Source organism: Aotus nancymaae, unplaced genomic scaffold (genome assembly GCF_030222135.1).
Source record: "Aotus nancymaae isolate 86718 unplaced genomic scaffold, 86718_ANA_hifiasm-v0.15.2.pri h1tg000058l, whole genome shotgun sequence".
Taxonomy (NCBI): domain Eukaryota; kingdom Metazoa; phylum Chordata; class Mammalia; order Primates; family Aotidae; genus Aotus; species Aotus nancymaae.
In genome coordinates, this window is record NW_026988472.1 from 4,729,727 (window position 1) to 4,743,274 (window position 13,548).

At 36.1% G+C, this 13,548-nt stretch overlaps 1 protein-coding gene across 1 annotated transcript in view; it reads left to right on the top strand.

The window, feature by feature from the left end:
* Window positions 1-3,555: 3,555 nt before the first annotated feature.
* Window positions 3,556-13,548, top strand: part of PAGE3 (PAGE family member 3) — a 29,590-nt gene continuing 19,597 nt past the window's right edge. Inside the window, exons 1-3 of the mRNA XM_064364301.1 lie at window positions 3,556-3,639; window positions 4,096-4,204; window positions 6,109-6,234. Of these exons, the coding sequence (XP_064220371.1) occupies window positions 3,556-3,639; window positions 4,096-4,204; window positions 6,109-6,234 (319 nt within the window). The remainder of the gene's footprint in view (window positions 3,640-4,095; window positions 4,205-6,108; window positions 6,235-13,548) is intronic.

The window sequence follows — 13,548 nt, forward strand, 5'->3', positions numbered from 1 at the left end:
TGCCTAACCCTGTCACCCTCAGCCATCAGCAAAGAGTGCAAGGCAGATTAATTCCAAAGAGAATAGTAGTTAACATCCCATAGTTCTGAACCTGTTCTTAGCTGAGAGGGACTTTACCAAGAGGGGCCTCTAACCCCCTAAATCTTAGAAGGGATTCTAACCCTCCCAAGTTGGGCCTCTAACCCAAGGTCAGTCAAGCGTCCTTGCCTTTTATTAAAGGAGCCTCTAACCCACTCTGTCTTAGGAGAGACTCTAACCCCCCTAAGTTGGGCCTCTAACCCAATCCCATTCTTTACCCAGGTACCCCACCACTTACCCAAAGTCAGCCAATCAGTGCTGCAGTCTATTTCCTTTGTGTTGGGGAGGTTTCCTCAGTATTGTCCCTTTTTTGGTTCATGAGAAAGATGTTACCAGATCCCACCACTTACCCAAAGTTAGCCTTTGGATTGGGGGTTTCCACAGTATAGTCACTTCTGTAGTCACCAGAAAGATGTTTTAGGACCCCAAAACTTACCCAAAGGTAGCCATTGGGTCAGGGTTTCTTCACTGTAGTCCCTTCTGTGGCCACCAGACATATGTTAGAGGAAAGGGGTCACGACCCCATGTTCTAATACAGGGTTCTCAGATCTCATGCAAGAAAGAATTCAGGGCTAGTTCACAGTGCAAAATGAAAGCAAGTTTATTAAGGAAGTAAAGGAATAAAAGAATGGCTACTCCATAGACAGAGCAGCTACACTTGTCTGATTAGTGATTGTATTCATGTATGCATGTTTCTGTACTTGTCTGATTCAGTCAAAAAACTTTTTATTTCAGATCGGTTTATCAATTTCTCCAAGAAGAACACCCTTTGAGATTTTAATTGGAATTGCTTTGAACCTATAGATCAATTTGTGAAAACTGTATCTTAAGCATATTGACTCTTTTGATTCGTGAACAAGATATATCTCTTTATTTTATTTGGGTCTTAAATTTCCTCTCAGCCATCTTTTGTACTTTTCATGGTGTTATAGGTCTTGAACTTCCTTATTTAGATTTATCCCTTAGTAGTTAATATTCTTTGAGAGTATAATACATACTATAAAAAATGCCAATCCAAGTTTGTATTGCTGATGCAAAGAAATACAATTAAATTTTGTATATTGATTTTTAATCCTGCAACACATTGTTTCTAGTAACTTTTATAGATTTCATCAGATTTTCTACACAAAAGATTATATTATCTATGAATCATATAGTTTTACTTCTTCCTTTTCCATCTGGATGCCTTTTATTTCATTTCCTTTCTCATTGCACTGACTACATCCACCAGGACAGTGCTGAAGAGAAGTGAGTAGGGCTGATATCCTGGCCCTTTTCCTTATCCTAGTGTGTGTGTATGAATTTCTCAATTACATACTCTTAGATGGAATAAAATATTATAATCCAATTGAAATCTCTGCTTCCATCTGATAGTTTACAAATAGTAACGAAAGTCTACAATTAAATTACTGCTTCATTCACTTTTGAGTAATAGATTGATAATATTAATACATACAAAATAAAGACAATTTAAGAAAGAGAAAATCATGTTTTCAGTATCAGTAATTAGAAGTTAGAATCAAGTACCTACACACACACACACACACACTAGGATAAGAAAAAATATATGTGTATGTGTGTGTCCGTGTGTGTGTGTATATATATTATATATATAATTGTGTGAAAAATTGATTCACACATTTATGAAGGCTGAGTTCCACAGTCTGCCATTTACAAGCAAGCACGAGACCAGGGAAACCAGTGATGTACTTCAATCCATATCCGAAGGTCTGAGAACTAGGGAAGCAAATGGTGTAAATCCCAGTTTGAGGGCAGGACATGTGGACTGAACATAAATATATGCGTGTATACATGTACGTTTGTACATGTGTGTGTAGGCTATGTGTATATCCAATATGGAGTTCTGATAGTTTCTATCTTATTTTATTGTGTTTCTTTATAATACTATTCATTGCTCATTACATTAAAGATGCAAATTACATTTCATCAATGACTATGTATTTTATGGTAACCCTAGTGGCCATATCAAATATGTCCTTTTTATCTAAAAACAATGCATCTTTGAAAGTTCACATTAAACTTCAGATAACAGTGTCTGTTTCTCACAAGGCAAGAGTTAGTTAATAAAAAGTAGACCTCAGGAAAAAGGATCCACAGGTGCAGGTGCCCTCTTGTTCACTTGCCATCCTGTATATGGCTGTTCTTGGGCTTGGGTGTAGTTAAATGTCATGTTTTTATGATCCCTCTTCCCTCTATGAGGGAAGTGTGAGAGTTGTATTGGGCATGATAGTTAATTTGAACTCAAGCCTAAAGGACCCTTATTTAAGATGTCAAAAAGTTTAGGAAGGAAAAGTAAAAGAGCTATCCAAGCCCCTTTCAATACTCAAGAAACCTCACGGCTCCTAGTCAACAGAGGCAGGAAAACAGCCTACATAACACAAGGTGCGTCAGTGCGCATGTCCGTTGCTGGGCGTGTCCATTATTGCGCAAGTGCCTTGCTGTCTGCGGCGTTGCTGGGCATGTCCATTATTGCGCATGTGCCTTGCTGTCGGCAGTCTGCGCTCGGAGCTGTGGCCTGGAAGGTGGTCCTCTGTCCTCTTCACTTTTTCTCGAGGACTGGAACTCAACCGGTAGATCCGCAGATCAGTCCTCCAGGGAATTTAGTTGTGAGTGAAGGTGAGGGGGAGCCAGTGGGCTTTGGACAGGTCCTGTGGCACAGTCCGTGGCTTCTGAGGGAAAAGGGCTTTGCAGTCGTCGTCCGGCTCCTCCCAGGTCGCGATGCCACATGGGCCTTTGTCGTTGTGGCTGAACTGGGACGAGGGAGGAAGGTAGGCCGTGGAGGGGAGGAGTCACATGGAGATGGGACGAGTGCTGGGCATACTGTTGGAGGTACCTGAGTTCCGAAAGCACCTGGAACCCTCCAAGGGAGGACAGATGCCCCAGTTCTCAGATGGGACCTGGGCAGGGGCAGGGCGAGGTGGGTGGTAAGGAAGGGGCATGGGAACTAGGAATACTGCGGGCTGATGATTGCGGCCCCAATGTCTGTAGAGCACCCCACAGCAGTAGGGGCTTCGCAACTTCACACCTGCGCCAGGACCTCTCAGGAAGGAATAGGCGAGGCTGTGCATTCCAACAAAACTTGATTTTAGGAGGGAAATGGGCCGAGTAAATGAGAGTGGGACAAAAGCAGTAGTCACTCTGGTTCCAGTTCTCCACCTATATTTTCCTAGATGTCTTCATGATGGAGAGTCTAAATGTGAAACCAAAACTCACAAAGTCCTCTGTCTCGCCATGAGCCTTGCCAGCTAGCATAGCCATAATATGAATGACTTTGCGAGCAGCCATATTTGGTATGATTGGAAAGCATGCAAGCTCACAATTATCCTGGAAATTAATTTTAAGATATTTTCAAAATTTAAAACTTTAGGTATCATCGAATTTAGCCATGGAAGTGGTCAAATGATACACTCTTATGTACATTTGCTGAATCACAGTATGTCACTTTCAGAGTGAAGTATGAGTGGACATCAAAGAGCAGGGTCTACATCTAGAGAAAGAAGAGATGATCAAGAGTCTAACCATCCAGTAGGGGCTGTGGTTGTGAGTATTTTAACATTTGATATTTTCTATTAGAAACTTATTTTTGTGAAAATGTTGTTGAACTTATATTGATATATTAATAAGGTCTTCCATGCTTATAAATGGTAATAATTGAATCTCATGGCATAAACATAGATTTGGATGTTTGCATTCTAATGTTGCGTAGATGGTTATATTTTTATATTCCCCAGAAATATGCCCTATGGCTTCCTTCTCCTGCTTATTCGTAACACATTGTATACATCCATTCCAGCGTGGATTAAAATAGCTTCCCAAGCTTTTAAGGGAATTCTTTTCTTGTAGTAACTATTAAGAATAAGTATATGTAGAATTGTGTAAGAAAAAATGTTTTTAGACTTATTTTTGGTGAGATGTATCTGTATATTGAGTATCTGCATATTATTGACATACATTAATAACAGAGCTTTTTATTTGCACACGCACTCACATTCTTAGGCCCAGGAGCCACCCAGTGATGACCAACCTCAACAAGAGGAACCACCAACTGAAAATCAAGACTATACACCTGGTCAAGAGAGAGATGAGGGACCACTGGATTTCCGAGGTGAAGGGTGGGAGAGGAAGAATGTCTGTGAATGTAGGAGGTGTATGTGTGTATCATGTATTGTAATATGGAAGTAAAAGGAGGAAAAAAGCAATAGAAAGAGATCTCAAGCATTTCCTGAAATTTGGCTGGAAAAGTGAAGAAGGCATAGCTTGCAGCCAAGTGCAGTCCCTTGGTATAAGGCTTTCTGCCTTCAAGACTTGCTTGTTATGCTTGCCAGAGCCCTTCATTAGCAAACCCAGGGAAACTATGTTTAACTTTAGTCAGAATTTGCGCTATTTCACTAGTTAAATTTGATCTTAGAATGTTGTCTGTCCTTCTTAGTAATTACAACAAAAGTTTAAGCAACTTTTAATAGCATGTGTAGAGTGCTAAGGCATCATGTATACATGTTTTTACATATATATGACATATATGATTTTATATCTATATGATACATGTTTTTACATATATATGATATACATTTTTTACATATATTAACATATATGTTTTACATATCTTGATATATTGACATGTTTTGCATATGGCATACATATGACATAATATGCCTCACATATTATGACATATATGTTTTTACATGTTATGACATATGTTTTGCATATTATAACATGTATGTGTTTTACATATAATGATATGTTTTATATATATTTTACATATAATGACATACATTTTACACATATAATTACATGTTTTTACATATGATATATGTTTTTACATATAGTGAAATATGTGTTTTACATATGGCATGTTTAACATATAATGACATGTGTGTTTTGCATATAAATATATGTTTTACGGCCGGGCGCGGTGGCTCACGCCTGTAATCCCAGCACTTTGGGAGGCCGAGGCGGGCGGATCACGAGGTCAAGAGATCGAGACCATCTTGGTCAACATGGTGAAACCCCGTCTCTACTAAAAATACAAAAAATTAGCTGGGCACGGTGGTGCGTGCCTGTAATCCCAGCTACTCAGGAGGCTGAGGCAGGAGAATTGCCTGAACCCGGGAGGCGGAGGTTGCGGTGAGCCGAGATCGCGCCATTGCACTCCAGCCTGGGTAACAAGAGCGAAACTCCGTCTCAAAAAAAAAAAAAAAAAAAATATATATATATATATATATATATGTTTTACATATGTGGCACATAAATGTTTTTACATATACCGACATATATGTTTTTACATATATGCACATGTGTTTACATATGATGATATATTTTACATATATGACACATATATGTTTTTACATGTGTATGATACATATGTTTTTTACATATATATGATATATATATATCATATCCACACCAATTCACACCTTGGATTAAACTAGGTTGCATAGAGATATATAATCTCTCTATATATGATATTTTATATGTAACACCTTGGATTAAACTAGCTTGCATAGAGATATAAATCCCATTTGATAAGTAAGAAAACTGAGACTCAGAGATTGTGCTTACAAAAGAGCACTGCACTGGTGGAGAAATAATTTGTATTTCATTCCAAAGTATGTATTCTTCTTACCATCTAGGTTGCTGTAAGAAAAAGCAGGTTTTAGGGATATAAATATTAATGAGAGAGATGGTTTCAGCCTTGAGCTCACAATCTAGTTACACTAAAATAAATCACTAATTTAAAATTATAAGTACAAGAACGTATACCTACAGAGGGGTCAACTAAGCTGTCTGGGGCACTTGTGGGAGAAGAAAAGGATGATAACATTCGGAAAACCTTGTTTTCTTTTTCTGACAAGACTCCTGAAATAATGTTGTTGAAATTCTTATGCATTGCATTTATTACCACACTAGCCTATAGGCTTTTATTTCATAACATTGAGGGAGTGAATATTATCACTTTTATTTATATTTTATGTTTTACAACTTAAATTGGTAACCTTTTTTATTTTTAAGTGCTAGGCCTGGCAGCCTATATCAGGGAACTGATTCGGACAAAGACTGGGGGTGAATGTGGGGATGGACCCGACGTCGTGGGAGAATTTCTGCCAAATCTGGAGCCTGTAAGAATACCAGAAGCAGGTAAGTTATCCATTAAAAATGCAAATTATACGGTTTCTGCTTTCAAAAGTACTATATATTTTGTAATACAGAGGTACCATTACTTCTAATATAATTTAACAGAGTTCATATATAAAGACTCTTTGAAAAGCCTGACTTATAAGCTGGCAGAGATTCTACCACATTGGGTCAAAGCCACATTCCATTATAAAATGTGAAGATATTTTCTTACTTTTTAGTATACGTTCCTTAACCAACAGCTAATAATATCAGATACTTTTATGAAGGTCTGCTTTTAAAAAGTATCTAATAAATTTGTAACAGATGTTCATTGTATGAAACATGCTGAGGCAATTAAGTAGGCTTTAGTCCAAGCTCTAACATAAGTTAACTGACTTTGGGCAAATTCCTCATCTTCTATACCCACATTTGCTCTTATAAAAATGGGTCAAAATCAGATACGTTAAAATTTGAGTAATCAACTTAAGTATGTCGAAACTTCTAAGCATTAATTATATGAGCTTCTGAATTTAATGCAAACACTTAGTGTTTAGGGAAGAAATTACTTTGCATTAGTCCACTGTTTTTGCTCTACATTCCTAATCCATTCCATTAGAATATTTAGGTTAAAAATAGTTTCCAGGCTATGTTCAGGAACCTGTTGAACATATACTCATAGTAAGATCATAGCTTTTAATAGCTATGTTATTAAAAAATAAAAATATAAAATTATATGAGCATTCAATATAAAAAATAAGAAAAATGTACAAAATAAACATAAGGAAAAAGGAAAAATATACTTTTTTGTCTAATTTTAATTTTCTTTTTTTGTTTATTTTATTTTATTTTTTATTATACTTTAAATTCTGCCATACATGTGTGGATCGTGCAGGATTGTTACATAGGTATATACATGCCATGGTGGTTTGCTGCATCCATCCCCTTGTCATCTACATTAGGTATTTCTCCTAATATTATCCCTCCTCAATCCCCCCACCCCCTGCTATCCTTCCCCTAGCCCCCTCATCCCACAATAGGCCCCAGTGTGTGATGTTCCCCTCCCTGTGCCCATGTGTTCTCATTGTTCAACACCCACTTATGAGTGAGAACATGCGGTATTTGCTTTTCTGTTCTTGTGTCAATTTGCTGAGAATAATGGTTTCCAGCTTCATCCATGTCCCTGCAAAGGACATGAACTCATCCTTTTTGATGGCTGCATAGTATTCCATGGTGTATATGTGCCAGATTTTCTTTATCCAGTCTATCATTGATGGGCATTTGGGTTGGTTCCAAGTCTTTGCTATTGTAAACAGTGTAAAAGACAGGTATAATGATTAAGGGAAATAATTCAACTAGTAAATAAAAGAGATTTTCAACATATCTATGAATAGATATGTTTGTGTAATCTTGTTTACATAATCTTGTAGAAAATGGTTTTCTTGTAGAAAATGGTTTTCTACAAGATTATGTAGTTTAAAATATAGTCTCTAGTTTACATCATCTTGAAGAAAATGGACAAAGCTCAAGTATACAAAATAAAAAATAGGAACAAGACAGGACCAATATTGAATGTGTAATACGATTACAAGTGGATACATTCTTGAAATCGGAACAATTTTTAAACTTTGATGCAATGTTTGATATGCTATCAAAACAAAATTATTTACTCTACCACAGTAGTGAGTATTTAAACATCATAACATGGATGAACTTTTAAAACTTGCCAGAATTTTCCATCAACAGTGTTTATCATTTAGAAACAAACAAACAAAAATAAGCTATTGTTTATTTATTTTTAGCTTTTCCATATTTGTTAGTCTCTTTCTGTCTCTCCTCCTCTCCCTCTCCTTCTGCTCCCCCTTTTGCCAAATTATGAGAATCATTACTATTTCTTTTTAACACTTTATCTATAATGATAATGGCTTGCAACCAGTGAGACAACATAATTTATTATACAAGCTGGAATATTTTTAAATGTGCGAAGAAGTGTTATTGATAATTATTCTAGAACCACAGGTGAAAACAGAGACAAATGGTTAACCTATTTTAAATAAACATATAAGAAGTAAACTAATCACAAACATTTTAGTATTGTGTCATAACAGAAACAAAACAAATATAATACTAGCCTTTCTATTTATGTCACATAAGCACTTTCAAATGTGGCATTACTGTTTGAGCTCTCCTATATTCGAAAAATTATTTCAAATTTCTTTTGTTTCCTAAGTTTTATGTTTGGTTGGTTGGATTTTTTTTTTCTAAAATTACATGCAGTTTTTAGTTTCTAGTTAAAACTTTCTTTAAATAGATTCATTTGCTCAAATCATTTTGAACTCAAACTCTTTCTTATATACTAGAAAACTGAGTGGGATTTTAAAATATTGTTAATATACCTGAAAATCTACCTTCTAAGTCTCTAGAGGTTTAACTGGATATAAGCCAGAGGGTTACCTTGTTATAGTTCATTTTATAAAGCCAAAACTATGTCTTATTTTTTTACCCATAGTGTTATCGAAATAAGTCCTGCTAAGAAATACTCCCAACTGTTATGTTTATTTTTAAATGAAGACAAGCTGCAACCATACATGCAGTCTTCATGTTGGAAACTTGATGATTCAAATTCTCTTAGTAAAGTTTCCCAATTGTCTACAAAGAAGTCTTGTGCATCTTATTTTAAACTAGGAATAATTAGGTATTTCATACTATTGAAAATTTATCTTTTTTGAAATTTTATATTCTGTTTGAGCTGGTATATAGAGATATACTTTTATGATTGATTTTTCTCTCCAGAAACCTTGCTAAATATGCTTATTAATTCCAAAAGTTTGTCTGTAGGTACTTTTTGATTGTCAACATATGCAATCATGCCATCTGTGAGTAATAATACTTTTCATTCCGCCTTTTAAAGTATTATACTCTTTATTTCTTTAATTCATTTTATGGCATTGGACAGACCCATCCATTACAATGAGGAATTGAACTGGTGATAGTGGACATCCTCATCTTACTACTGATAAGAAATGGAAAATATTCAACATTGTACCATGATTTACTGTAGATTTTATTTGTAGATATACTTTATCAGAAGTTCCTTCTATTTCTAGTTTCTGAGAGTATTCCTCTTGGATATATGTTGACTTTCCCCAAATAGTTGTACTTCATCGACTGTGATTATCATAGGATTTTTTCCTCTATTAATTTACTACTGTGGTGAATACACTAAGTACATTTAACCAACCTTGCATTTGTAGGATAAACACAACTGGTTCTTGAAATGTTATCCTTTTTCAGTAATCTATGTCCTAATATTTAGTATGTGTGTGTGTATATGTAATTATATATATATTTTTTAATTTAATAAAATTATTAAATAAAAAATAAAATTTAGTATATATACTAAATAAAATATTAGTGTGTATATATATAGAGAGAGAGTGACTGAGTGAGATTAACTTACACTTTGATTTCATGTACTATTTTTGTTTGACTTTGGTATCAAGGTTATGCTAGCTTTTTCATATGAATTGGGATGTAAAACTTCTTTTTCCATCCTCTGGAAATAAAATCTCTACAAATTGTGAGTTATGAAGGGCTAGGCTTTCCCATGCTCATCTGTTTCTGTATGGCTTCTGCCTCTTACAGTTTTAAATTTTCGGACTTAATAGGCAGTGACAGAAGGGGCAGCTCCAGGTTCCCATCTCTTCAAACCTTGTGAGGCACATCTTCTCTAAATGCTTTGATCCCTCTAATGATGCTGTCACTCTGAAAGCTACCTGCTCATGTTTTTATGCTGATGCTTTTCTCAAAGTATATGCTTCTGAAAGTGTTGTATAAGGAACTAACACTGTACATGATGACTTTAGCCAGTAATAGGATACTTTCATAAAAATTTCATCAGCATATGAATATAACACTGTTTGACTTAAAAGGCATTGTTCTTTCCTTGAAGGAAAGTTTCTCTTGTATCCCCTTCTGTTCTTTCTCAAAGTTAATTTAGAGGTTGAGAAGGATCAGTGACAAATCTCTTTTTTCCTCTGTAAAATTCTTTATTGGCCTGATATTCACCATATCTCACTAAGAAACCTCTAAAGCTACCTAATTCCAGCCTTGCACCCTTATTACTGTACACAGTGACAGCAGGTTGCATCTCTGAGCCCCCATTCATATCCACACACATTTAGAGTTATGCAAGATCCTACCCAAAATCCACCTTGCTTAGGGAAAGACACAGGATTATAAATAGCAACTATTTCTTCTACTTGCAAGTTTAAAATATTTTCTTGATCCGAAAAGATTAAAAATCTATGGCTAAAAAAATGAGAAAACTGCAAGGTGGTATCTCAACTTTCACAAAATTTGTGAGAGATTCCTAGATGGTGGCGCTAACTGCAAAGATCAGAAGCTAGGTAGAAATGAAAGGGGTGCTTGTTGAGACAAAATGTCTTGGGTCCTATCTACACTGCCTCTTTATAAGCTGTAGCATGAAATAGCCATGGGTTTTTATTGTGGCTCTGACACCAACTGGCTGTGTGATAGTGAGAAAGATACTTGCATCCTTTGGAACTGTTTTGCATTACTAAAATATAAATTACAATGTTTATACTGAAGTATTACTATGATTAATAAGTGAGATAAAGCCAGGCATGGTGGCTCATCCCTGTAACCTCAGCACTTTGGAAAGCCAAGGATTGCTTCAGCCCAGGAGTTTGAGACTAGCCTGGGCAACGTAGCAAGACCTCATTTCTACTAAAAAATAATAATAATAAATAAATGAGATAACACATATGAAGTAGGCATTACAGTATAAATGGATTTGGTTCACTGGTTATAGTCCATTTTTAATTACTTTTGTATTTCGGTTACTTTTATAATTATATCTCTAGTAAGAGATACTGATTTTGAATTTCAAGTAATTATATAACTGAATGAATCTGAGCTCAGAAATTAATTTGATTTAAGTAAACAATTAAATTGCAGTGCAGTTGATATCAGAAGTAGCATTGTATCTAAAGTTGGTTTATAAATGACAGAGGCCTGGCAAAGGCCACCTTAGGTCATCTGATGTGCTGAAAACTGCTCCTCGTTACATGTGATGGCAACGAAAATAAGTCAGTATTGTGGTCATGCAACATCACACAACTCAATATCAGAGTCTATCTGTCAAGTGGTCAAGCAATCTCTAAGTCAGCCCTGTGGTGACTGACTAGGGCCACAAGGATCACCACTGCAATTGTTAGGTTGGCTTGTCACATATTCATAGAGTCAGCTAGTAAGAAGACAAAGAGTTCAAATAGATCCAAATAGTTTACTACTTACAGACAGCACAAACAAGATCAGCATTGTATCAGCTTTCTGTTTCTCTTTTTTTTTTTTTAGGATTTCAAAGTGATAGTCTTTATTCCAATATTTTTATTTTTATAAATTTATTTCAACTATAAAAGTAATAAATTCTTTTTTTTTTTATTGCATTTTAGGTTTTGGGGTACATGTGAAAAACATGCAAAGTTGTTGCATAGGTGCATTCATGGCAGTGTGATTTGCTACCTCCCTCCCCCTCACCCATATCTGGCATTTCTCCCCATGCTATCCCTCCCCAACTCCCCCCCCCGCTGTCCCCCCCACTCCCCCGCAACAGACCCCCGTGTATAGTGCTTCCCTCCCTGTGTCCATGTGTTCTCCTTGTTCAACACCCTCCTATGAGTGAGAACATGTGGTGTTTGGTTTTGTGTTCTTGTGTCAGTTTACTGAGAATGATGGTTTCCAGGTTCATCCATGTCCCTACAAAGGACGTGAACTCCTCATTTTTAATGGCTGCATAATATTCCATGGTGTATATGTGCCACATTTTTCCTGTCCAGTCTATCATCCAACCCAAATGCCCATCGATGATAGCTTTCTGTTTCTCTAGTCCCACAGTATGACATTGAATCAGAGGCGTTCGATAACAGGCAGTGCAGGTGCTGGGTCTCTCTGCCATCCATAACTATACTCTCACAGTATGACATTGAATCAGAGGCGTTCGATAACAGGCAGTGCAGGTGCTGGGTCTCTTTGCCATCCATAACTATACTCTAAGTCAGTAAGCAGTTTTATACCCACAATTGTACCCTAAGGTGGGGCAACAAGGAACATCTTGTGCTCAACTAGGGAGATGGATGAGTAATGATCTCGTGTCAGCCTCCAGCGAGACAGAAGGGAAGTGAGAAAATTCCTTGTGGCAGGGTCACCAAGGCACCAAGGCTGAGCCATTCCACTGGTGTCTGACATAAAACAAAAGACCATATGTATAGTGCTTATGAACATAACATTTCCAATACTGGTTCCAAAATGGAGGGGATGCTTTCCCTGTCTGGGTCATTACAAAAAATTAATTAAATATACATGGCTTGATGCCTGCTATGTTACAAGAAAATTCTGGAATGCTGGAAATGAAGAGACCAAAAAAATGTGATGCTTGCCCATGGGGGGATATCACATTCTCTTGGGACAGGCATAAACAAACACAAAACCATTTTAAACACAAAGAATGAACAGAGGCAAGAGACCCAACCAAAAGTAAAAATAAAAATTTTTAAAGAAACTGGGGTGGCCTAAAAGCAGGAGAAAAGCACAAAAAGAAGACTCACTGTTAGAAATAGATACACTGGACTTCCCATATCCACTGATCACTGGGTTCATATACTTGATTCTACTAATGTAAGACTGAATGACAATTATAAACTAAAATTTGCCAGATGGACAGTGTTGTTTTCATTTTAAAAAGTATTTCTTTTCATTTTCGCTACCAGCATAGGTGTGTAGTAGTAACATATTGCATTAATTTCCATTTCCCTAATAATTTATGATGCTGAGCATCTTTTTATGTGCTGATTAGCCATCCATATCTTCCTTGGTGGTGTCTGCTGAGTTCTTTAGCCCATTTTTTAACTGAGTTTTTTCATTTCTTATTATTGAGATTTGATGGTTCTTTATATATTCTGGAAATGAATACGTTATAAAAGATGTGTTTTGCAAATACTTTCTCCCCATATGCGATGTTTTGCAAATGTCTTCTTCCCATATGTACCTTTTCTTTTCTTTCTCTTAACCATATATTTTAAAGAGCAGAAGATACTTTTAGTTTTGAAGTACAATGTACCAGTTTTTCTTTCATCAGTTTTTTTAATCCAAGAAATCTTTGCTTCACTTAAGGCCAAAAATATCTTCTCCTATTTATTTTTTTCCCTAGAAATTTTCCAGTTTTAGGTGTTACGTTTAACTCTATGACACACACTAAGTTAACTATTGGGTGCGGAATAAGGCTTTTTTTTGTTTCTCCAGTTTGTATTTTTTGTT